The following is a 22,830-nucleotide window of genomic DNA, read 5'->3' as shown; positions in this document are numbered from 1 at the left end:
AATGGAGAGAATGACTTGCTGTTTAGGGAAAGAAGATTGAAAGGAAATATATATAATCTCTCTCTCTCTCTCTCTCTCTCTCTCTCTCTCTCTCGCTCTCTCTCTGGATACTGCTATGGTAGACAACCTGCACGGCTGGTCTGCCCGCTACCCGTCTGCTCCCCATCCAATTCCCCACTGCACTGCTCCACTTTTTTATTACTAAATGTGTGTAAATGTGTGCAAGCAAGGTAGGGGAGAGAGTGATAACCTGTTTCAAGGGCGTACTCACACAAATAGAGGTGAAGTTACACACAAACAAGAGTAAGCGGTGATGAATTGGCTCGGCCCCACCTCCCCTGACCCCCCCTTCTACGTCTCTCATTGTCATGGTAACCATTAGCACCTCCACTGCATCCTGCATTTATGCTTTCACACCACATGCAGCCATCCTTTTCATCACTCCCTCTTCTTTTTCTTTTTGTACCCTCGCTCGCGGTCTAAAATGTGCTGAGTCCTGCTCTTCCCAGAGCTTATGTCTTATGAATCATCCATATATTCAGCTCTTCATTATGAAATATTGAAATATTCATGCATGAGCACAAAATGCCTTGCATAAAATCCTTTGTCATTTTTGTATATTTTTATGCATTATTGGTCTATGTGTGTGAGTGAGTGAGGAAACCCCAGGGCAACCTCTGTAAACAGACTGTATTTAACTTGATGTTCTGCAATAGCATCTACACTACATGGTATGCTGATGTCATTGCCTGTCTGCTGTAGCATCATCGTCATTATTACATTGAAAATTCAGCAATTTAATGAGGCAATTAGGCCCACCAGTGTGCAATACAATATATACAGACATGTACAGAGTGTGGATTGGTAGCTGGAGAGATGCCAGTTCACCTCCTGGGCACTGCCAGGTGCTCTTGAGCAAGGCACCGTACCCCCCCAACCGCTCAGGGCGCTGGTCCAGCACTGGCAGCCCACTCACTCTGACATCTCTCCGTTTGTGCATGAATAGGTCCTGAGCATGTGTGTGTGTATTTCAGGCCTGTGTGTAGTGATTTCTAACAGAGTGTAAATTGTAATTTCCCCACAGGGGATCAATAAACAGTATAAATAAATTAAAATAAAATTATAAACTATTTTCATTATTTTAAAAGAATTTGTGGGTGAAAATAATGTTTATTTAAAAAAAAAGATAATCTGGAGCACAGGGTTTTTTTTCTTTCCAAACAGAGCAACAGATGTTAAAAGCTGCATATGTCTGATGAAAATAACATTTTGATGTTTATATAAAAAAGGTAAATACAATTGCATTATATAGTAAGGTACCAAAGAGCCATGATTGTGATCAGCCAAGACCAGACTCTTGCAATTCATTACCGTCATTGCATGCTTCATTACAATATTCAGTGTATAGTGTACATTGCATTACATGTTATTCACAAACTAAGCAGTATCATCTGTTCTGCACTTCCTGTGATCTCAGTTTCTCTATCTGCATGACTTGAAAGAACCATTCTTTAGATAAGAAACAAAGCCTTCGGAGAAAAAAATACTCTTCGAAGGATTCACATTAGCTCCTGCATCCGGTATTAGAGCGGCAGATCCGGCACTCCAAGATTCTTGCAATCAAGCAGGTCCTCTATAATCATCCCCTGGAGCAGGGCACAAAATACTCCCAACAGCCCGCCAGTGGTGAGGGTGTTTACCAGTGTGCACAAGTTCGTGGTTTGTGTGTTTGCGGGAAATCGTGTGTGTGTGTGTGTGTGTGTGTGTGTGTGTGTGTGTGTGTGTGTGTGTGTGTGTGTGTGTGTGTGTGTGTGTGTGTGTGTGCGTGTGCGTGACACCACTTGACAACATCAGAAAGCATTTCCAGCTTTCTAAATTGATATTCCCTTACAGGGAGTAGGACGCTGGCCAAGATACCAATGTTTGCCTCTAGATACAGACAGACCGTGCATCACCACCAGAACAAGGTTTCTCCAATAACAATCCAGGCTGGCACAGTGCTGAGAGCAATGGTTTGTACGATGATTAGCAGACACAGACACAACTACAGACTATCTCTGTTTACAGCTCTCTTCCACACAACATACAAAAGATACACCACTTCATTCACCTGTGGACATTAAGCTGTCTAACTGTCTTTTGTGTACATATGCATGTATTATGTATAAAGCAAGCAGTAGTTTTGACACAGCCTATTTTATTGGTCTTATTTTAGATGCATTACTAGTGATTGACCTTTAATTTGTGGATAAATATGTATTTATATCTATGAGGTTTAGTTGGTGTTGAGAAGAATACTCCGGATGAATCACCAAAGCAAATCCCCTCCTTGTCAAACCTTCTTTATTAAGACATGGCTCAGAACCAAAACCATGAAAATAAATGAGTAGGATATCACATTCAATGAAAAGAAAATCCCTTTTCATCTTCCAACCAACCAACCAACTGCAGTTTCCACAAGAGTCCTGCTCTGCTGAGCCATGATGTGAAAACATTAAGATGTGGTGAGTGACAGCAGCTAGGACAGCAGATGTTGACATTTAAAGATGGCTGGTGCAACTCCCTTCTGTTGTCAGTTCCTTTGATGCCTTTAGTAGGAGCACAGCAACATGTACAAGCAAAGGGAGCTGAGTGTCCGATTGCTCCAAGAATCCAGACATCTCTGTCAACGGTTAACAGTAACGTAGACCTTGTCTGCCCTTCTTTCTCATGTCTGTGCACTTTGACTTCAAAACATCATCTAGCAGCACTTTTACTGCTAAATTTTGCGAGATGGACATGTTATTTTCAAAACCAAGTGATTTATTCCAAGTAGTATAAAGAACTTCCTAAACTGCACACTGCGCACCAGGGTGTGTTAGGCCGCAGTAAATCTGATCCAAAACCACAGAACTGAATTTGGGCCACATGCACCAGAAATGTTAGTTCTCTTAAATTGACATTAAATCAGACACATCCTTACTCTAAAAGTTAAATTACTTGCAACAGTGAGACAGAACACAGGCCAAATCAGATGATTTACCTAACCTCAGCCAACACCTATTGCCCAGGCCAAATGCCTGTAAATGTACTCAGTGTGAGGTTAAAACAACACAAAGCGACTACTGTTTCATGTCAGAGAGATTCATCTTGGAGTCCATACATGACTCCAACACAAACACCTTGTGCATGATCTGACTGCAAGACATGCTCCTATGAATGACATAGTCCTTACAAGAGCTTTGTCCAAATTGCAGGGTGGGAATACTAAAAGGCACAGTGACAGGAAAGATGGAGAATCTCATTTTTTTTTAACAAGTTACAATATGGTTGGTCAGAAAAACATAGACCACCCTGAAGCAGCTGACAGTGCCTAGAAGCTAAATTTTGAATGACCAGAGTAGGAAACCTGCGCACCTTGTCAAGAATGTTTAAACTCAAGAGCTTGGAGAAATAATAGAAGCCATTATTGATGAACGACAAAGTCCCAGGCTATATTTATAAGTATATTATTAGTAAATGTCAGTAGATCTTTACAAATAGAAAGGCTAGACGAGACTGCAATAAGAACAGTGGCAGCTTTTAAAATGTCCAACCCACACTGAGCTGGTTGTCATTTTAAAAAGGAAAAAAGACACCAAGGTTTATTCCTCATCTCAAGGCTGCTTATTAATTTATTAGTCTGTTTATCCTGCATGGACGGGTTCACTGAGTCCAGAAGACTACAGTGCAGAGGAACCTCCAGAGCGTGTCTGGAAAAAAAGACAGGAGTTTGGGATCGAGAGAAAGTTAATAATCAACCTCTGTAATGAATGTTTCTTGTGTCTATTGATTTTCTGTTCCAACACTTTTATCCCCTTTCTGATCACTTCTCTATTCGTTGTCATCACGCTTCCATTCATCCCTGTCCCGTCCCCCTTGCGGCTCAAGATTTGTACAGTTCAACGAAACAAATCACAGCAGTTGCCCATGCAAACAGTAATGTTATTTCCACTCCTCTAGTCCTTCCAACCCTGTCTGACAAACCACAGCCAGCAACCACAAACACACATGCACGCTCACATGCACGGAGGCCCACAGTGGAAATAAGTCTCAGACTTTTCTGTGGTTTTTATCACTAAAGCTCATGCGCCAGGGTTTCATCCTGCACTTCTGTTCTTCTCTGTACATGCATTTACTGTACATCCATCCAGTGTCATATACTTCAGCCCATGTACAGTACAGCTCAGTAGAGCAATCACGAAAAGAGGGAGAAATGGGGATGAAAGGAGTGTAGAGTGGGCATGTGGGAAGCAGTGAGATATTCTCTTGTAAAAGATTCCACCTCAGGGGAGTGGAAACTTTCTTTTACTCTTTCTGGTGTTGCTCTAACCTTTAATAGACAACTCCTAGTGAGAACTATCCTTATAAAAGCTGAAGTCCAAAGAAAAGACAATATGAGGTGCACGCATGACAGAAATGCAGCTGGGAAATGTAAAGTAAGCGAGAGACGTGATGTGGACCAAAATGAATATAAAATGCTTTTTGTTAGTCTATGCCATTTCTGTGATCTCATATAGACACACAGATTTTGTTTAATACTGTGTCTTTTGGCACTGCAAACGCAACATTAAACCTGGAATACTAATGTTTCCTTCTCTGCTTCTCTCAGCATCTCTCCACGTTTGAGTTCCTGAGGTGAGAAGGAAGTCGAAGAGGACAAGAGAGATGATTAAATGAATGAATCATTTGAGAAAACAAATATCTGTAGTTGCACAGTCTTTGACCCCTGAGAGGAAAATAAATAGTGTGGAGAGAGCTGGGACAGACACAACACCAGAGGAGCAGAGTCAGCCAGATTACAGCTCCGAGGCTGCTGCTGTACTCACGTACACCCACACACACAGACAACAACACAAAGTCATGCCCTAGAGTAGTGCAAGAAATAAGAACAAAGAAAATGAATCAACTTGAATCATTAATATCTTTTAGCACAATACGACATAAACTCAGCACTCACAGAGAAATGTCTTGATCACACCCAACTGCGACTTCAAATCTAACATCTATCTCTCTGCAAAGCCGAAATGACAGAATCTGATACACTGGGAAACAAGCGCTTGTACCGCCCTTCACCCCTAACTTATCGACCACCTGCTGTCCCAAACTGCAGACCCTCTCCCAAAGCAAATACAATCTAGAGAAACATAGGAAGCATACTCATTTACACCAACTTAACTTAATGTGTCATGAAATTAGATTGGTCTGACCAAATGAACTGTGGAGAGCCTCAGGATCACCTGCCGCTCGTGTGTGGTGTGTGTGTGTGTGTGTGTGTGTGTGTGTGTGTGTGTGTGTGTGTGTGTGTGTGTGTGTGTGTGTGTGTGTGTGTGTGTGTGCCTGTGAATTTGTTCCTTTCACTCTCAATCTCCAGTGTAGGAGTGAGAAGCAATGAGAGATGAGACGGTGACAAAATGGAGGCCCAGACAGAGATAGAGAGGATGTCTGGACAGCAGATACGTTTGAAAAGAAACACAATGCAAAAGCAGCCCAGGAGAGCTGGAACAGAGAGATAGGCTGGGGAAAAGAGACAGATAGATGTACATGTGTGTGAATGGCTACAGTTTCGTCCGTGTTGTATATTGAGGATCTTGTGCCTGCAGCTGTTTGATTCTGTGTGTTCCACAGACTAGGGGAGCTATCTCAACTGTTCTTGCTGAAGCTGAATGTGTCCACCTTGTCAGTTTCAGACTGTGGAAAGAAACTCGTTGCACTAAAGACTTTTTGAATTCACACATTTCTTCTCTATACACCTGTATCCATTATTGTAGAGTATCATTTGCTGATATTCAGGAATTCTGGTTTCACCTTGTATATTTGAGCCCAGAACAGCCAATAATGTTTACTTGGTAAGGTCTAGCAATTTGGGAAATTGTGATTGGATTATTAATAACTTTCTTTATAGACTAAATGATTAATTGATAATAAAACGTAAAGTAAGTAAAAGTCCCATAAGAAGTAAAACTGATTAAGACAATTAGTTTTAGCTCATATTTAAGGGGGTCCACTGATTCAGAAAAAGAGAATGAAAAACATGTCCTTCCATACTTGATAATCTCACTCACTGATGGGAGATTGATTCCTTTAAAATAGTAAAGGAAAGATAAAGTTGAGACCAGTGCAGGAACCATTAGGGTAAAAGACATGAAAAGAAGAAAAAGAAAGAAAGAATGGAAATAGAGATACACACTAACAGATGAGATGAAGAAATGGAACAGAAACCAGTCAGACTGGAGAGAGACAAAAAGAGAGTGAGAGAAGAAAATCCCTCACTGCCATATGGTACGGAGTACTGGGCTTAATGAGGCGTGAGGCCATCCTCTCCACAGAGGCACTGGCCAGTCAGATCACACATGAGTGAACACTCTGATAGGTTTAAAACACAGCATATGCCAACAGCTAGTGATATGAAACCAAACTACTGCTTCTGAGGGGAAGACAAAAGAAAAATGAATGATTTACCGAACTCTGGCCAGAATCCAACACCCACCAAAGAGCTGAAAAATGCTCTTGCAAAGGGAATTCTTTCTGATAAGAGTTTGCTTCATGTGGAACTGATTGCTACTGAAATTATTCTAGCTAAAAGAGAGATCTGATAACTTTGGTGGTCTCCTGACTAACGGCATAGTCAGGAGATCGATAGTTACGTTATTGTAACTGGAGATTCTATGAGTATAGGCGTAGCCCTCTAAGCCACGCTATTGGGTTTATCCCTTCGCGCATGCACAGTCGTGAAGATTTTCTTTCCCGCCCTAGCGTGCCGCTCGGGCTTCAACTACGTCCGCAAATACTGTATATAAACAGAGCGGACCCATAGCTCTGCTCCCAACATAAGCTTTTTCTTCACCTAATGTAACTGGAGCAGGTGGCCCGGATCTTAGAGGGCTACACCTATACTCATAGAATCTGGAGTTACAGTAACATAACTATCGTTCTATTCCGTATAGGCTTCGCCCTCTAAGCCACGCTATTGGGTTAAGGCGAAGCTGATGTAGTCAAGGGGGGGGAAGCTGTTGATGCCGATAGTGCCCTTGTAGAATGTGCCCGGATGCCCTGGAGGGGCTCCGCCCCCTCCGTGTTATAGGCCTGGGTGATAGCCTCACACAGCCAGTGAGACAGACGCTGTTTTGACAGGGCCGCTCCTTGGGAGTGTTCCCTATAGCGTACAAACAGCTGTTGTGTCCGCCTTATGTCCGCCGTGCGTAAAACGTACTGTGATAACGCACGCACCGGGCACATACGGTGGGAAACCTCCTCCACGTCGTTGTAATGAGGCGGGAGGGAAAAACCCTGGAGGGAAAAAACCCTCGACCGAAAGGAATTTGTTAAAATATTCGGTGTGAAAGAAGGGTTAGGCTGTAGGGTGGTTGCGCTCCCGTCCCCTCTAATGGAGAGACAGGACGGTGAAACTGACAGCGCACATAAGTCGCTCACTCGCTTGGCTGACGTCAGGGCAAGGAGAAGCGCCGTTTTTAGGGACAGCAACCTGAGAGAGGCTTGTGCCAAGGGCTCGAAAGGAGGCTTCCCCAGAGCTTGAAGCACCAGGGCCAGATCCCATTGGGGAGTGAGAGAGCGCACGGCGGGTTTTTGTCGTCTGACCCCTTTCAAAAAATGCTTTACTAGGGGGTGCGCAAAAACCGTTCTCTCTCCATAGCCTTCGTGGCAGGATGAAATGGCCGCTGCGTAGGCTTTGACTGTGGACGGAGCCAGTTCGTTATCTACCAATGTTTGGAGATAAGTCAACACAAGAGGCAGGGGACACGATATAGGGTCTGTTTCACTCTCCGTGCACCAGCGCTGGAAAGCGGACCAACGCGCCGTGTAACACGCTGTTGTGGAGGGGGCTCTCGCGCTCTGAATAGTGCGCACCACGGCAGGAGGCAAGCCTAACCTCTGCAAGCGTTCCCGCTCAGCAGCCAGCCCCACAGTCACAGGGTTATCACTGGGGGGGGGTGAGATATCGCGCCGCCCAGCTGTGACAGGGCGTCCTCGCGCCACGGCAATTGCCAGGGGGGACCCGTCAGCAGCTGGACCAGTGTTGGGAACCAGGATGCGCTCCGGCGCCACCAAGATGACCGACAGATTCTCCTCCTGGATGCGTTCCAGGAGACGAGGAATCAGAGGGACCGGGGGAAAAGCATATAGGAGGGTTCTGGGCCAGGGGTGGTGGGAGAAAGCATCCACGCCGAGGGGTGGATTGTCCCGTGCGCTCAAGGAAAACCACAGAGCGCACTGTGTGTTTTCTCGTGAGGCGAACAGATCCACCTCCGCTTTCCCGAACCTGCTCCGCAGCTTCTGAACAATAGTGGGATTCAAATTCCACTCGTTGTGTGAGGGCCCTCCCCTCGACATTAGGTCTGCCGCCCGGTTTAGTATCCCGGGGATGTAGACAGCCTTGAGGGACAGCAGGTGACTGTGTACCCACAGCAGAAGGCTCCTGGCCATTCTCCTCCCACCACCTGTGATTCGCACATTCCCCCCCCAGCCAGTGAGGGACGCGTCCGTGTATACATATGACGTCACCTTGCCCAGGGGAACCCCAGCTGACAAGGTCCGGGGGTTCCCCCAATATGACAGGTCCGACTGTAGGGAAGGAGGAATGATCAGCATTCGCCACTTGTGACGTATGGGGGACGCTGACGGAGGAACCACCTCTGGATTTTTCTCATGTGGAGAAGCCCCAGGGGGACCACCATGCCCGCGGACATCATGCCCAGAAGGCGCATGACGGACAGCGCTGACACCTTTGCGCGTGGCGTGGTGCGCAACAGGAGAGAGAGCAGCGTGTCTTGCCTTGGTGTTGACAGCCTGGCTCTCATAACAATCGAGTTTAGCACTACGCCCAGATAAACTATCGATTGTGTGGGAACCAATGAGCTTTTCTGCCAGTTTATGGCGAAACCCAGTGTCTGCAGGTGCTGCAGAACTGCCACAGTGTGCAGCGCCGCCGTTTCCCGAGAGGGAGCCAGGATGAGCAAATCGTCCAGATAAAACAGGACTCTGACGCCTTTTTTTCTGCAACGGCTGAAGTGCCGTCTCCATACACTTGGAAAATGTGCGGGGGGCCAGTGAGTAACCGAACGGTAGTCGGTTGTACTGAAAATGGACCCCTTGGAAAAGAAGCACAGGAATCTCTTGTGTCTGGGAATGATTTGGATGTGAAAGTATGCGTCTTTCAGATCCACAGATGTAAATCATTCTTGGTGGCGCACACATTCCAACACATGTCTGATGGTCAGCATGTGGAATGGGCGCTCCATGACAGTAGCTCCCCTAGCTCTGTCATGGCATCTGGCTCTGCCTGGGATGACACGGTTGTCTCCAATACGCCCGCGAAGCGAGGCGGGGGGGGAGGCGAGCTGAAGTGTATAGCCCCGTGTTATCAGCTTTGACATCCATGAGTCCATGTGTGTCAGCCTGATCCATGCTGCGCTGTGCTCTGAGAGCAGGCGTGCACATGTCTGTGTGTTTGTTTACGGACATAGTCAGCAAGGAGCGCAGAGCCCATTCCACCGCTGGGCGAGACGTGAGATTGTGACGCCCAGCCCATGGAGGGCTCTGTCGAAAGGGCCGGTCACCGCCGTGAGAGGCGGGAGCGGTCACCGGGTCATTGTCTTCCTCGTCCCGTCGGCATGGCCGGGGGGAGAGGGATGACTGAGCGGCACCGTTCATAGTGAATGAGCGTTCGCTCCCGCTGTCTGCATAGAGAGAAAGCGGTAGAGCTCCGCGTGCAGCGGTGGGCTGGTGTGCGCTTGTGTGGGGAACGACTGTCATGTTGTCAGCGCACTGTTCAATGGGAACAGGGGCTGCTTGGCTGAGGGGAAACTTCTCTTTAGATGGGTGGGGGTGGCCCTTAAAAGGGCCGTTGTGTTTCCATCTCTCAACTGTATGTGGACAGACGTTTCCCGCGCCCCGACGCCGCTGTTTGTTGGCGGGCTTAGACCAGGTGGGGGCCGCCTTCATGGTCCTCCGGCTCCGAGAGGCCTGCCGGTCATGTGGAGCCGGCAGTCGCTGCGGAGGGGGGCCGGGCGGAGGAGCGGAGCTCGAAGCCTGGGAAAACGCAGCCGCAGCAGAGGCTGTGGCGCGCTTCCTTTCATGCCGGTTGTCATGGCGACGGCGCTGCTGTGGAGGAGCCGCCTTCCAAGAGCCAAGCATTCGAAATCGTTCCGCTTGGTGCAAATGGGACGTGGCTGTCTGTAGGCGGGGCCCAAATAGTCCATCAGGAGCTATGGGGCCGTACAGAAGCTTGCGTCTGATGTCAGTGGGTAGCTGTGTCATGTGGAGCCAGATGTACCGCTCCACAGTCTGCCACGCCATGACTCTGGACAACGCCACCGTGGACGCCGTGGTCAGGGTGAGGATCGCGGTCATAGCTTTGCCAATCTCCTTGACTAGCTCCGGAGGAAGAGCTCCCGGAGTAGGCTAATGGCCATGGCGGAGGCGGCTAGCAAAGCTATATTGTTCTGTGCCGCGAGACCCTGGGCCGCACACTGGTGTGACCGGTCAGTGACCTGAGCACATACCTGAACCATGGGGCGAAAGAGGCATAGGCTTCCGGTGGCCGAAAAAAAAAAAGTGGCCTTCGGAAGCAGGATGGACGCCAGGCTCTGCTCCAGGGGGGGGACCGAAGGGAAGCCCGCTTCTGTGTCGCCTTGAACCCGGGTAAACGGGGCGTAGCGAAAGACGGGAGCCTTCAGTTTCCCGGGCTGGGAGAGTGCCTCTTCCACAAACGGCCGAAGCTCCGTGAAGCGCGGCCAGAGTGGGGCCCGTGAGGAGGGCGACTCCTGAGCGTAAACATCCCCGCTCAAGAGGCCGTGAGTGGGGGCTGGAAGCTCAGCCGGGAGCACTATGCCTCTCTGGTCTGCCGCCTTTTGATGATCTCCGGCAGATCCAAAAGAGAGGATGGAGCCGCCTGAGGCAGAGGGGAAGACCGCCGGAGCGGTGCCCTTGGCCATTCCGGAGATGGGGAGAGCCGCAATGGGAGGGCATCGATCCCCGTTTCGAGGTCCAGATCTCCCAGGGGGGAGGAGGGACAGCCGGACGGAGGCGTTATCCAAGAGAATCGAGCCATCGGACTCGTGCTCGTTGATAAAGCCTTCCTCCGGCGGATCCAGGGTGTTGACGGATTGCTGTCTGTCTGTCCAGCTGCCATCCCCTTCCCCGCTAGCCTGACACTCCAGAAAAGCTTCCGCCCGCCGATAAGCTCTTTAGATGGCAGGTGGATGCAGAACTGGCAGGAGGCGTCGGGGGTGAGAGCATGACACTCAAGAAAGCTTCCGCCCGCCGGTTAAGCTCTTTAGATGGCAGGCGGATGCAGAACTGGCAAGAGGCGTAAGCGGCGCCAAGGCAGGTCTCACAGCGGGGATGGAGGTCCGGCGGCAGGATGCAGCCAGTCCGGCAGGTGGGGCAGAGGTGAACACCGCTGGTAGTCGAGCTTGTCTTCATACTGCTAGCTTGAAGAAAAAGTGGGAGCAGAGCTACGGGTCCGCTCTGTTTATATACAGTATTTGCAGACGTAGTTGAAGCCCGGGTGGCACGCTAGGGCGGGAAAGAAAATCTTCACGACTGCGCATGCGCGAAGTGATAAACCCAATAGCGTGGCTTAGAGGGCGAAGCCTATACGAAATAGAACACCAGAGTTATTACAATTCATCCTCTGGGGGACATAGATGTGTAGTATCAAATGTCATGGCGCTCCATCCAATAGTTGTGACAGATTTCACTCAAAACAACGTCTTTTAACCTCATGGTGGCGCTAGAGGAAAAGTCAGGGGATTTACAATGTCAGTCGGATTTATCCTTCAGGCACAATGACTGTCTGTAGAAATTCATCCAGTAGTTGTTGAGATATTTCAGTCTGTACCAAAGTGGTGGACCAACAAACCAACAGACTGACAGACCAGACCGGTGTTACCGTCTCTACAGCCAGGCTGCTAGCATGGCTAAAAATGGGGGTTCATATATTGAAAATCTCAAGGATTGCAACCTTGATATTTCTAAAAAACACTCCCATGAGTTGACGCTGTCTGTTCTTCTAAGAAAGACACTACCACCATAAAGTTAACAAATTAAGCCCACCTCATTAGGTAGAAAGTTTAGGGCATGAGCATCAAACCAAGATGGATTTCGTTCATGGCATCTGAGCATCCAGTAGCGAACAGGTGATGAATTCACAGTAAGTGTTCATGGATGCTATGAGAATAGTTCGCATAGCAGACACACCATCCTGATCCCTCGTCACACACATCCTGTCAACACCGCTGGCAGCTGAAAGATGTGTGAGTTGGTGGGAGAAAGAGGCAAAATTACAGAACCAGAGAGAGAGTAAACTGTTAACAGCATGAAACAATTCACCAAATTTTCGATCTCGCTGCTGTCGTGTTTGTGCGCAAACCCAACCATTTGTCAGTGCTGATCACCTGTTAGATGCAACTGAGGCATGTGGTGACAAGTCATCGCTTCAACCTGCAGCCTTTCTTCACTCAGCTATTGATCCAAGCAAATTAAACACACTGACAGAACACACAAGATAAAGTTTCAATAGAGCGGCCCAAACTGAAGAAAAGCTGCAACTGTTCGAGAACGAGCATTTGGGGAAGACATCAAGCGGACAAAAAAATCCCATTTTTTAAGCTTAATAAAAACTAGAGTGTGTGTGCTGTAAGTCTGAGCTGGAGGAGAGCATGCAAGCTCCAAGTGGAAGCCGTGATTTGGCCTGGCTCTGATGTCCACGGCGGTCAGATTCAGTGCGACACCAGCAGGAGACTGGTACGGTGTTAAAGGAACACCTTCCTGTTTTCAATGTGACGCCAAATGTCTCTGGCTCTATTGGTTTATCAAATTTGATTAGTCTCAGTGTGCATGCGTGTGTGTGTGTGTGTATGTTTTAAACATGATTAGTCTTTCCTTATAGAGCCATATAGACTTTAGCCACAGGGTTTCAGACTTTGCACCAAAAGGGCTGATTGCTTTGACAGGCAGACATGCTCTGTTTATTTAAGTGGTTTTGTGGGAAGTTCAGGAGGACCAACTCCACCTGTCAAAAGAAACCTGTCTCTTTTCCTGTATGTTTTTGCTCTATTTCAGTCACCTTCACACCACACTCACATGTTCTTGTGTGACTTTCTCTTCTTGTTTTACCTGACTACCCACAAGGCCTGCTCAGTAGATGAGATAGTGTGTCTGTCTGTCAAAAAAACCGGGGTCCAAAGAAAGATTTCCCCATATTTGACTGGTGAGAATGAAATCGCAGGTTTAAGTAGGTTAAAATGTCCCCTTGACTAGCGGTTTGGTGCATGACAGATGATCTCAAATACCCAGATTTCCGTGAAATTTGCTGTGGAGAGCCATTGTGTCCAAATGGGCAGCTGTAATTTAATCGGAAGATTGTAAAAACATTGACTGGGGACATTTATGCTCCCCAGAGGAGGCCATTTATAATTTGGATACTTTTGAACCACTCTCACACAAGTCTCAGGTCAGAATGTCAACTTTATTTGCAAGCTGCATCATAATCTGGGGCACATTCATGTTCCTTTGGGGATAATCCCTCTGCATTTTAATGTCTCCTTTCTGCCAGTGGTACCTTGTATCCCTAGTGCTAGCCATGATGTATGAATAGCAAAACCATTGTGTTTCTCATTCTGTGCAGTATTTTGGAATGTGGGGGGTAAACAAATGTGCAGCCTCTATGGGCCTCTCGCTTGGCTTCCAGGTTTTACTCATGTTTCAACTTACTTCCCTCCCTTCTTTATTTTTGATTCAGACAATTTTTTTTTAAAGCACAGTGTCAAAAAGCACTTTACCAACAGACAGTGCAGTATTCTTATACTGTTGTACTCCAATGCCAGCAAGCCATTGTCTACAGTTTTGTACATCTCCCAGTTGAACACATCTGTGCGTCTGTTGAGATGATTGAGTGTTGTTTAACAGGCTTGACCAGAAAACCACATGCTGGACATCACAGGGGAGAAGCATCACCTGCTGAAAGTGAGTTCTTGGCTTCAATAATGTACACAAGTTCACATACACAGATGTATGACCAGTGTTGGGAGTAACGCGTTACAAAAGTAACGCAATTACAGTAATGTATTCCTTTTTGCTGTAACGCAGTAATATAACGCATTACTAATTAAATTTAAATTTCTAATTAAAAAACATTTTAACGCAACATTTAGTGGTGCATTTTTTTTTAAGACTTCACCAACACATTTCTTCACAGGAAAAAAAAAAAAGCCGTATTATTTTCCTGTCGCTGTATTCGATGGTTGAGATGACTGCAGAGACAGATACATTTGCGAGATGGATATTATTTTCAGGAGTTATTACGCTGCGTTGAAGTGACCTGTCCTGTTTCTGTTCCCGTGGTCAGAGCCAGAACCAGAGACGGTACGGACAGCATGTATGTCCCAACAGGTGACGGTACATCAGCGGCTGACAGATATAAACATGTCGGGAATTAATGTTGAGGCTTGCTACACGTAAATATCATTGCATTTTATCAGACGTAGAGAGTAACTATGCCTGTAGTGGAATGGCTTCGAATGACGACCAAAAGCGCTTGTCTTTTACTGTGACCATTTACTGTTCAATATGTTGCAGTTTTACAAACAAGAAAGTGAACAACTTGAGCCTGACAGACATGTTGCATCTCAGTAAACTAGCAAGAGTAGGCTACACAACAGACAACTTCCGTGTAGCTTACTTCAAAATAAAAGCACTTCCTGTGACGGTTCGCAGTAATACTAAATTACTGTTAAATAAGGTTGTGTAGGCTACCTTTTCACAAATCAGCTGTAAACCAAGTACTGTAAATAATGTAAATAGTGAGTTTTAATCACACTATAATTGAACATTTCCTTTAGAGTGTTTTAAACTAAACATGAATTTCTTATTGAAGTGCTATAAACAAACATTTTACAACAATGCCGTACTTTTAATTGAGTATTTTCATTTTCTCCTAATTGCCTATTATACGTTTTACTTATCTATTTTGTATAGCTTTAGTTACTTTGCATATTTATATTAATTATACAAACTATGAATAATCTATGATGTATTAAAGTGGATTCACAAGCTAGCTGCCAAATCAAACCTCCCCTGTTATTTTGGTAAAAGTAACTCAAAAGTAATGCAAAAGTAGTGTAACGCATTACAATTCAGAGACAGTAATATTGTAATATAACTAATTACTCTCAAATGACAGTAACTAGTAATCTATAATGTATTACATTTTGGAAGTAACTTGCCCAACACTGTGTATGACATACAGGCAGGCACATGTACATATACATGCATGCAAACTTTTGCTTTCTGTTTTGCTATCTTGTTCACAGCTATCTCAACTATTTCATTCCCCCTTTTGTCTTTTTCTAATTCTTCTTCTAGCTTGCATCTCATCCGTTGATGTATGTTGGTACTGCATTTGAGGCTTGGCGAGAGCATGCATGTCACTGCTTGTGAGATCAATAGTGGCTTCCCAGCGGTCGGGTCATGCTGGAAGTAAGTAATTTCATTGGATTTGACAGAAACTCTGCAAGGCACAACCCACACAGGAAGGAAAATACACTAAATTTCAAAAAAACACAAATTATACCCAAGAAAAAGAGAAAAAAGTCTGATTGACTCAGTGGCATTCGAACAGGACCCACTCAGATCAGATGACTTCAGCAACATTTGCATACAAATAATAGTTTTTTAAACAATAAAAATGCTCCACTCTAAAATATAATTGTCACTTTCCATCACCAGCCACAATTCACGCTTTTCTCATGACCCTTACCTCCTCAGGATATGAACCTGAATCAGATGGATGCACGCACGCACGCACGCACGCACGCACACACACGCACACACACACACACACACACACACACACACACACACACCATAACCTTTTCTGCCTGGGAAATACTTTAAGGAAGCAAGGGAAGAGGAAGCAGGGAAACCAAGAAATAAATAACTCCTTTGTGTCACAGCTACATAAACAGTGCAGCACATTACAGATTACTACTAGCCCAACTGATAAGAAAATTCCTACACACTATTACTGAATGTATATGTGTGTGAATGTGAGTGGAGACTGAGAAAAACCAAAAGAGACATCATAACAAAGAAATAAAGAAAGAGAAACAGAAACAGAACAAATAAGTTAGAACAGAGACAGAGAGAATGAGAGAGAAATAAAAGAGAGCTTAGGGAACTCTAGTTTTGGCAGAAAAGAGAGAAAAACTACCCCATACCTTATGTGTATTTGTGTCCCATTCCTTCAAACACTTTTTTTCCTTGTTTAGATATTTAATATTTGCTGGTTTCCTCCCCATTTTAACACAACATGTCCAAAATCAAACCAAGCCAGCCAGGCCAGTATAATAATGTGATTGTTATCCATTGTAAATATTGGTACAATTCTGAGAACGTGCTGCCTTCATCTGGACTCTGTCAGGAACGTGACAAAACCTCACAACCTGATTGCCGGTGCCAAATAACCTCCCACAAAAATGTAAACTGGGCCTACTGGACCAGCTGACCCAATTCTTCAGTTTGTCACTATCTTAACAGAGTAAAACTAAAAAAAAAATGCTCCACAATCTCGACAATTGGTTGGCAGGCAAAGGAGAAAATATAGAAAAAATCTGGAACGACATCCATTAGGGTATGATGTCAGGTTTAACATAATTTGCGTGTAAGTGTTCTATCTGAGTGGCCACATATTTCATTGGTCCAGAATAAAAAGTTTACCTCAACTACCATTATCCTGCAAATCGCAGGCCCTGTGGGGAGACTCTTGCCCGGAGAATCTTGGCTTGGTTCGAGCAAGCCTTGAGAAACGTGCCGGAATGAGCAAATCAAGCCTCACTCTGGCATCAAAACCAGCATGGGATTACATCTGCACCTACTGCCAGAATAACTGCCGGCTAGGATTAGAAAAACGACTAACAGTTGATTACAGTTAACAGTTGAAGTCTAATCGAGGTCCAGGGGGTTCATTGAGTTGGTTGAGGGATATAATAATTCAACAGTGCAGCCTAATTAGGAGGAAATTACAGGGTTTAATAATTCAGCAACGGATGGGCTGTATCTGTGATTGTAAAGACACCTTAGAAATAAATCACTTTAAGGCTGTATTTATACCACGTCGCTTTTTTCTTTTCTCAATCCTTCCACCGGTCAATCCAACTTTCTTCCTGCTTTTTATTGCATTTGCATCTCATATCACTCCTCTTCATTACATTCCCTTACTTCTTCACCTCATGTCTTCCCTAAGGAGCAGGCTCATATGCCAGTTTCCACAGAATACCAACCAGCCATCCTTTCCAAATGCATGTTAAATGAACCTGCAAGAATGTGAAATTAGACTACCAGTATTTATCTAATTCCAGTTCGGTTGGTATGATTAGGGGTCAAAGCCTTTTATAAGAGACACTGCACTTTTAAGTTCTAGCAGCAGGCTTTCCTAAAAATGCTGAGAAACAGAAATGCTTCTTTTTCTTTGCATCCGCTTTACGGCCGAGGGGTAAAACCAACCTGTAAAAACAGTTGGTCTAAACGGTGGAAGACAAACAGCCAGTCATCCTTTTTTCATTTCTCGGGAGAGGTCCTCCTTATATAGAAGAGCTGCTAGAATCAAGATAAAAGCAAGACAGCCAAGCTGCCACGAGATACAGAGAGCTCACACTACGCTGATGGCTTGGTTACCATGGCAACCATACGAGGTGAGAGAGAGGACATACCAGCGCAAAGTAAATCTCCTCACTGTAGATTCAGGAATGCAGGTGAAGTCTGCCTCCCTGCTTTTCTCTCTCCGTTTCTCCTTTCTCCTTCCTTTATAAATGTCTCTTACCCTGAAATGAACAAGTTGAATGACTTCGCTTCTGCTCTCATAGCCCAGATTTTATGAATCACACCACAATGCTTCCATCTTTTTTGAAATAGGACTTTGAGACTGCTTTTTACTTCAGACATGACTTTGATTTCCAGACTCATTTATATTGATGCATAAATCTGGCTTTTGCCAGGGGAGTAATCAGAGAGAGCTTAAAGGGAGGGTGTGAGTAAAAAGACATGAATAAAGAGATGAGAGAACAAGGGAGACAGTGAATACTTGGTTTTGGCTGCAAAAGTAGGACAATAGTGTTGTGGCCAACACAGTGCAAGATTGAGAACCAACATAATTACAAACGGTAGGTCTCCTACAAAATAAAGAAGAGTAGAGTGAAAGAGAGCTGGATAAAAGAAGATTGGGAGGGAAAAAAGGCTGCGGAGAAAACTTCTTACCTCTAAGAAGCAGGTCCCAGCTGGGGTGTTCTCCTTGATGGAGGCATTGTAGAAGTTGCTGGAGAACACAGGTGTGTTATCATTAACATCCTGCAGCACAATGTCCACCTTTGCTGTGGACGACAATGGCGGGCGGCCGCTATCCGTCGCAACAACGGTCACACTAGGTGCTGGCTCTGATTCGAAATCCAGAGCCATCGCTGTGGTAATGATCCCTGTGACCGGGTCGATGGAAAACCAATCAGAGTGAGAGTTTTTAACCTTGACGAGGCTATATCGGACGTCCCCATTGGGTCCCTGGTCCTTGTCCCTGGCAGTAACTTGGAGAACAAAGGAACCAGGATAGACAACCTCAGGAATAGTCTGTCTGTAGGCCTGCTGGTCGAACAGAGGGGGGTTGTCATTGACATCAGTCACCTGAATGGTAAAAGATGACTCTGCCCTGAGGGGAGGAGTGCCGGAGTCTGTGGCCATAACCCTCAGGTCATACGTATCCCGTTCCTCTCTGTCCAAGACCTGGTCAACATATATCAGGTAGATGATGCTGTCCTTGGTTGTGAGAGCAAACTTCCCATCACCCCCCTCAAGGGACACATTCACGTTGGCGTATTCTCCATAGTCTGGGTCTGTGACAGATATCCGAGCTACATACTGGCCTGGTTGGGCCCCTTCAGAGATCCTGGGAGAGCCGTCCTCACTGAGGAAGATGATGGTCATGGTGGGCTGGTTGTCATTGTAGTCACGGACATGAATGGTCACAAACGCATTGGTCACCTGAGAAAATGTGCATGTTTCATGTTACTTATTGCTCAAATAAATTTGTGTAGCATTATTTTCTTATTTTTTCAAAAAAGGGAAATTTTCAGTGTTGGATTAAATAATTAATGTACAGATATCTGGGTAACAATTAGGGCTGCACAATATATCTTTTTTTTAAATCGTCATCGCAATATCAACTGGCGCAATAAACACATCGCGAAAGGCTGCAACATATCGCAAAAGAGAGAGATTTGTTGTGTTAGATCAGCAGAAAACTGCACATTAAAATTAAAAACTTTAAAAACTATTTTTTTTAGTGGTGCCTTTGAAATTCAATGTTCAATTTGTTCAATGAAATAACGTTGTAAATGATTTCCTTTCATTTATTTTAAATTCAACAAGCAATTTGTTGTATCTTAGCAGAATATTCAAAGCAGCAGAACTGAGTACACCTTAATATCTGTTTATTTATCGCAACTAATATCGTTATCACAATTTCAATGTTCTCCCATATCGCATATTTTCCTCATATCGTGCAGCCCTAAAACAATGACCCTTCAGGAATACATATTTATATAAAACAATATATAACCTGTTATTATTAAAAGCACAGCTCTTTAACACACCGTTTAGAATAACCATGCATGCAATTACCTCAGGGTGGCTGGCGTTATCCCTGGCCTGGACCACCAGTTCATGGACCCTCTTCAGTTCAAAATCCAGGGGCCTATTCAGAGTGATGACCCCGGACTTGATATCTATGACAAAGGTGCGTTCAGGGTCACTCTGACGTCGGTTGATTTCATAAAGGACCAGACCATTATCGCCCTCATCCTCATCTGTTGCAAACACCTGAGAGAAGTCAAGAAAGTCAAACACTGAAATTAAAATGACCCTGGAAAATCTGGATTTACAGAAGCAAGAACTATTACTGAAGTAATAAGTCACTATCTGAACACTGGCAAGACTTGCGCTAACCTGTAGGATGCTGCTGCCTTGTTGAAGACTTTCAGAGATAATAGCGTGGTATCTGCTCTGATTAAAGACCGGCGCGTGATCGTTGATGTCGGTCACAGTCACTTCCAGGGTCATGGATCCCATCCGTCTGGGTGAGCCCCCATCAAAGGCCTCGAGGACCAGGGTGTAAAATGAGCGCTTCTCCCTGTCCAGAAGTCCATTGACCACCAGATCTAGATACAGCAACTTGTTAGCAGCTCTCTTGGTCTCCAGTCTGAACGCCTGGCCTACGTTGCCCTCTGAAATAGTGTAGCCTTGGGTGGTCAGCTGGTCCTTGTCCGCATCCGTTGCAGGCTCGAGGGAAAACCTCGTCCCCACTGCTGTGTGCTCAGAGATCTTAAGAACAGCTTTCTTTTTGGGGAACACAGGTGCATGGTCGTTGATGTCGTTGACAGTGATCGACACTTCAACAGTGACTCCCGTCATTGTCACGGCGATAAAGCTATAGTGGTCCCTTTGCTCACGGTCCAGACGGCGTGCAGTGGTAATGATGCCTGTGGTTTCGTCGATGTTGAGATCGTTGCTTATGCCTGTGCTCTCATGATCTGAGATGAAGTAAAGACCCCCGGTTTCACCAGGCGGTAGTCCAGCACTAATGTCACCAACAATGGTCCCTGCCGGCTGCTCTTCATCCAGCTGGAGCTCCAGTGCTCCGAGGACAGTTGTAGACTGAACAAGAACAAGGATGATGCAGAAATAAAAGAGTGGCTTCCATCGCCAGAGACTTGAACACATACAGGGTCCACTGACCCAAGCCCTCCGTCTTGACCCTTTGCTTGTTATCGGCATGGCTGGGATCTGCTACACCTGCGAGAAAGAGAAAAATATCAGCCAGAGAAAAATTGTATTTCTACAGTGTTTATGATGTGTGAATTATTGAGCAATTAAACAGCTTTTTTTCATTCTCTATTTAAAAACATCTTGAAAATTCACTTGCTCCCTAAGCCCAAATGAAAACAAATTGTGACCAAGAAGTGGAGTTTGTATCTTAAATCCTTGCATGACAACGTGCTAACACTTTTACAATCCAGAACCTATATTAAAGACACAGCATGATGAATTTCAGCTTTTTTCCCCCATTAAATAGACATATATAACATTTTGGAAAGAACCCTTCAGCTGGATCAGGAGGATTTGAAAGAGCATGAAAATGGAAGTCTAAATATGTCCAGGATCCACATTGGCTTGAACCCCATTGAGGACAGAATCATAAACTATATTTATCTGAAGGATAACACATTTTATTCACTGGGTGAGAACATTTTAAAGTGTCCAGAGCTGTCCCTGAAAACCCAAGCGAAAACCCATTAAAGACACTGAAATGGGCACCATGATCCTTTGTAAGATTTTTATTTCATGATAGCAAATGCTGACACACACACACACACACACTTACAAATACATGGAATGCATGTGAAAGTTGGTAAGTCTATAGCTTTTTCGGCAGGGGCTTTATGGGGAAAAGCAGTCATTTAAGACTGTAAGCTCAGCCTCTTTGTTCCCCAAACTCTAAATCATGCACATATCCATGAAGGTAATATCCTCATTCTAATGTTATATCAATCTTATCAGTCATTGGCTGGATCTAATCATTAACAGATACACATACTGTAACTATCCACAAAGGCATGCATCAGTCCAGGGTCAAACACTTTTTGCCAACAATTCTTTATATTCCTGGTGTGCCAGAAGCGTGATTTGTCTTATTGACTGCAAGAAATCACAAGAGTTTAAAAGGCTATCTAAAACTCACCTGACAGTGTCCGAGTTATCCTGCAGCTAATCCACCATCTGGTACTTCCAGCAAGTTAAAACAAACACCAATAATTATTTGCAAATGGTATTTGACCCAGGTTTGACACACATACCTTTTGCACACAGTCATTCAAATCTGGAAATACAAATTTAACCTGCATGGTCGCTGTAAATTCTCATGAGATAGATGCTAATTTTAGCCCTTTATGAGGTCTACAGATATTTAGATTATGTTCAAAATGAGAGCAATTGTTTATGCATGTCCCTCTCGTATTTAAAGGGAAAGATTTATTGAGCGTATATATAACTCTTCAAAACATCCTGCAATGAGGAGGACCATCAAGCCCTAACCTAACTCATTCATCACACAGACCAGAGGGGTGCTGCTTTAACAATCTCCTACATTAAACACCTAAACCCTCTGGAATATGAATAAGTCCTGCCTCTATTAGCTAATGTTTGGTACAAATCATCAAAACTATAGATGTGTGATGCACGCAAAGGGCTAGTAGCACACAGGAGGTTAGTTGTCAATGGTGGTTGTTGGCCTTTGCTGGCCAGCCATATTCACCCAGACAATCACTCCCCCAGTGCATGTATAGTCTGGACAGTTAACCTAAGGTATGTCTACCACCTCTCGAGAGAAAGCCAGCCTGCTGCCGGCTGCAGTATCTGCACATACGTTGAATTAATGAATTCACGCTCACACCAAAAAAACCCATAGGCTGACTACCATTCCATATACAAAAAGAGGATGAAAAGCAGTTTATTTCTAATAAACAATAAGTTGATCAAAGTGAGGTTGCACTCAGCAGATTCACTGTGTCAATCACCTTAATCGGAATCAGAGAGACGTACAGTAGAAATGCTTAAATATTTGCTTGTAGTTGAGCTTAACATAATTAGCTTATTCTCAGTTTCTTCTCAAGGCTGCCGGAAAATACTTTAAGTATAGCTCCTGACTATTTAGACTGTGCATAACAGATAAAGCATAAAAAACGTTAT

The 22,830-nt window shown here is 44.9% G+C and overlaps 1 protein-coding gene across 1 annotated transcript in view; it reads right to left on the bottom strand.

Annotated features, from left to right (window-relative positions):
- The window catches only part of LOC116037004 (protocadherin-16-like), a 90,859-nt gene that overhangs the window by 53,628 nt on the left and 14,401 nt on the right, over positions 1-22,830 (bottom strand). Inside the window, exons 2-4 of the mRNA XM_031280728.2 lie at positions 20,032-20,877; positions 19,708-19,905; positions 18,295-19,068 (exon numbers count right to left, since the gene is read on the bottom strand). Coding sequence (XP_031136588.1) covers positions 18,295-19,068; positions 19,708-19,905; positions 20,032-20,859 — 1,800 coding nt within the window. The 5' untranslated portion in view covers positions 20,860-20,877. The remainder of the gene's footprint in view (positions 1-18,294; positions 19,069-19,707; positions 19,906-20,031; positions 20,878-22,830) is intronic.

This window comes from Sander lucioperca, chromosome 13, assembly GCF_008315115.2.
Source record: "Sander lucioperca isolate FBNREF2018 chromosome 13, SLUC_FBN_1.2, whole genome shotgun sequence".
Lineage (NCBI taxonomy): Eukaryota > Metazoa > Chordata > Actinopteri > Perciformes > Percidae > Sander > Sander lucioperca.
This window is presented reverse-complemented; position numbering and strand designations above follow the sequence as displayed.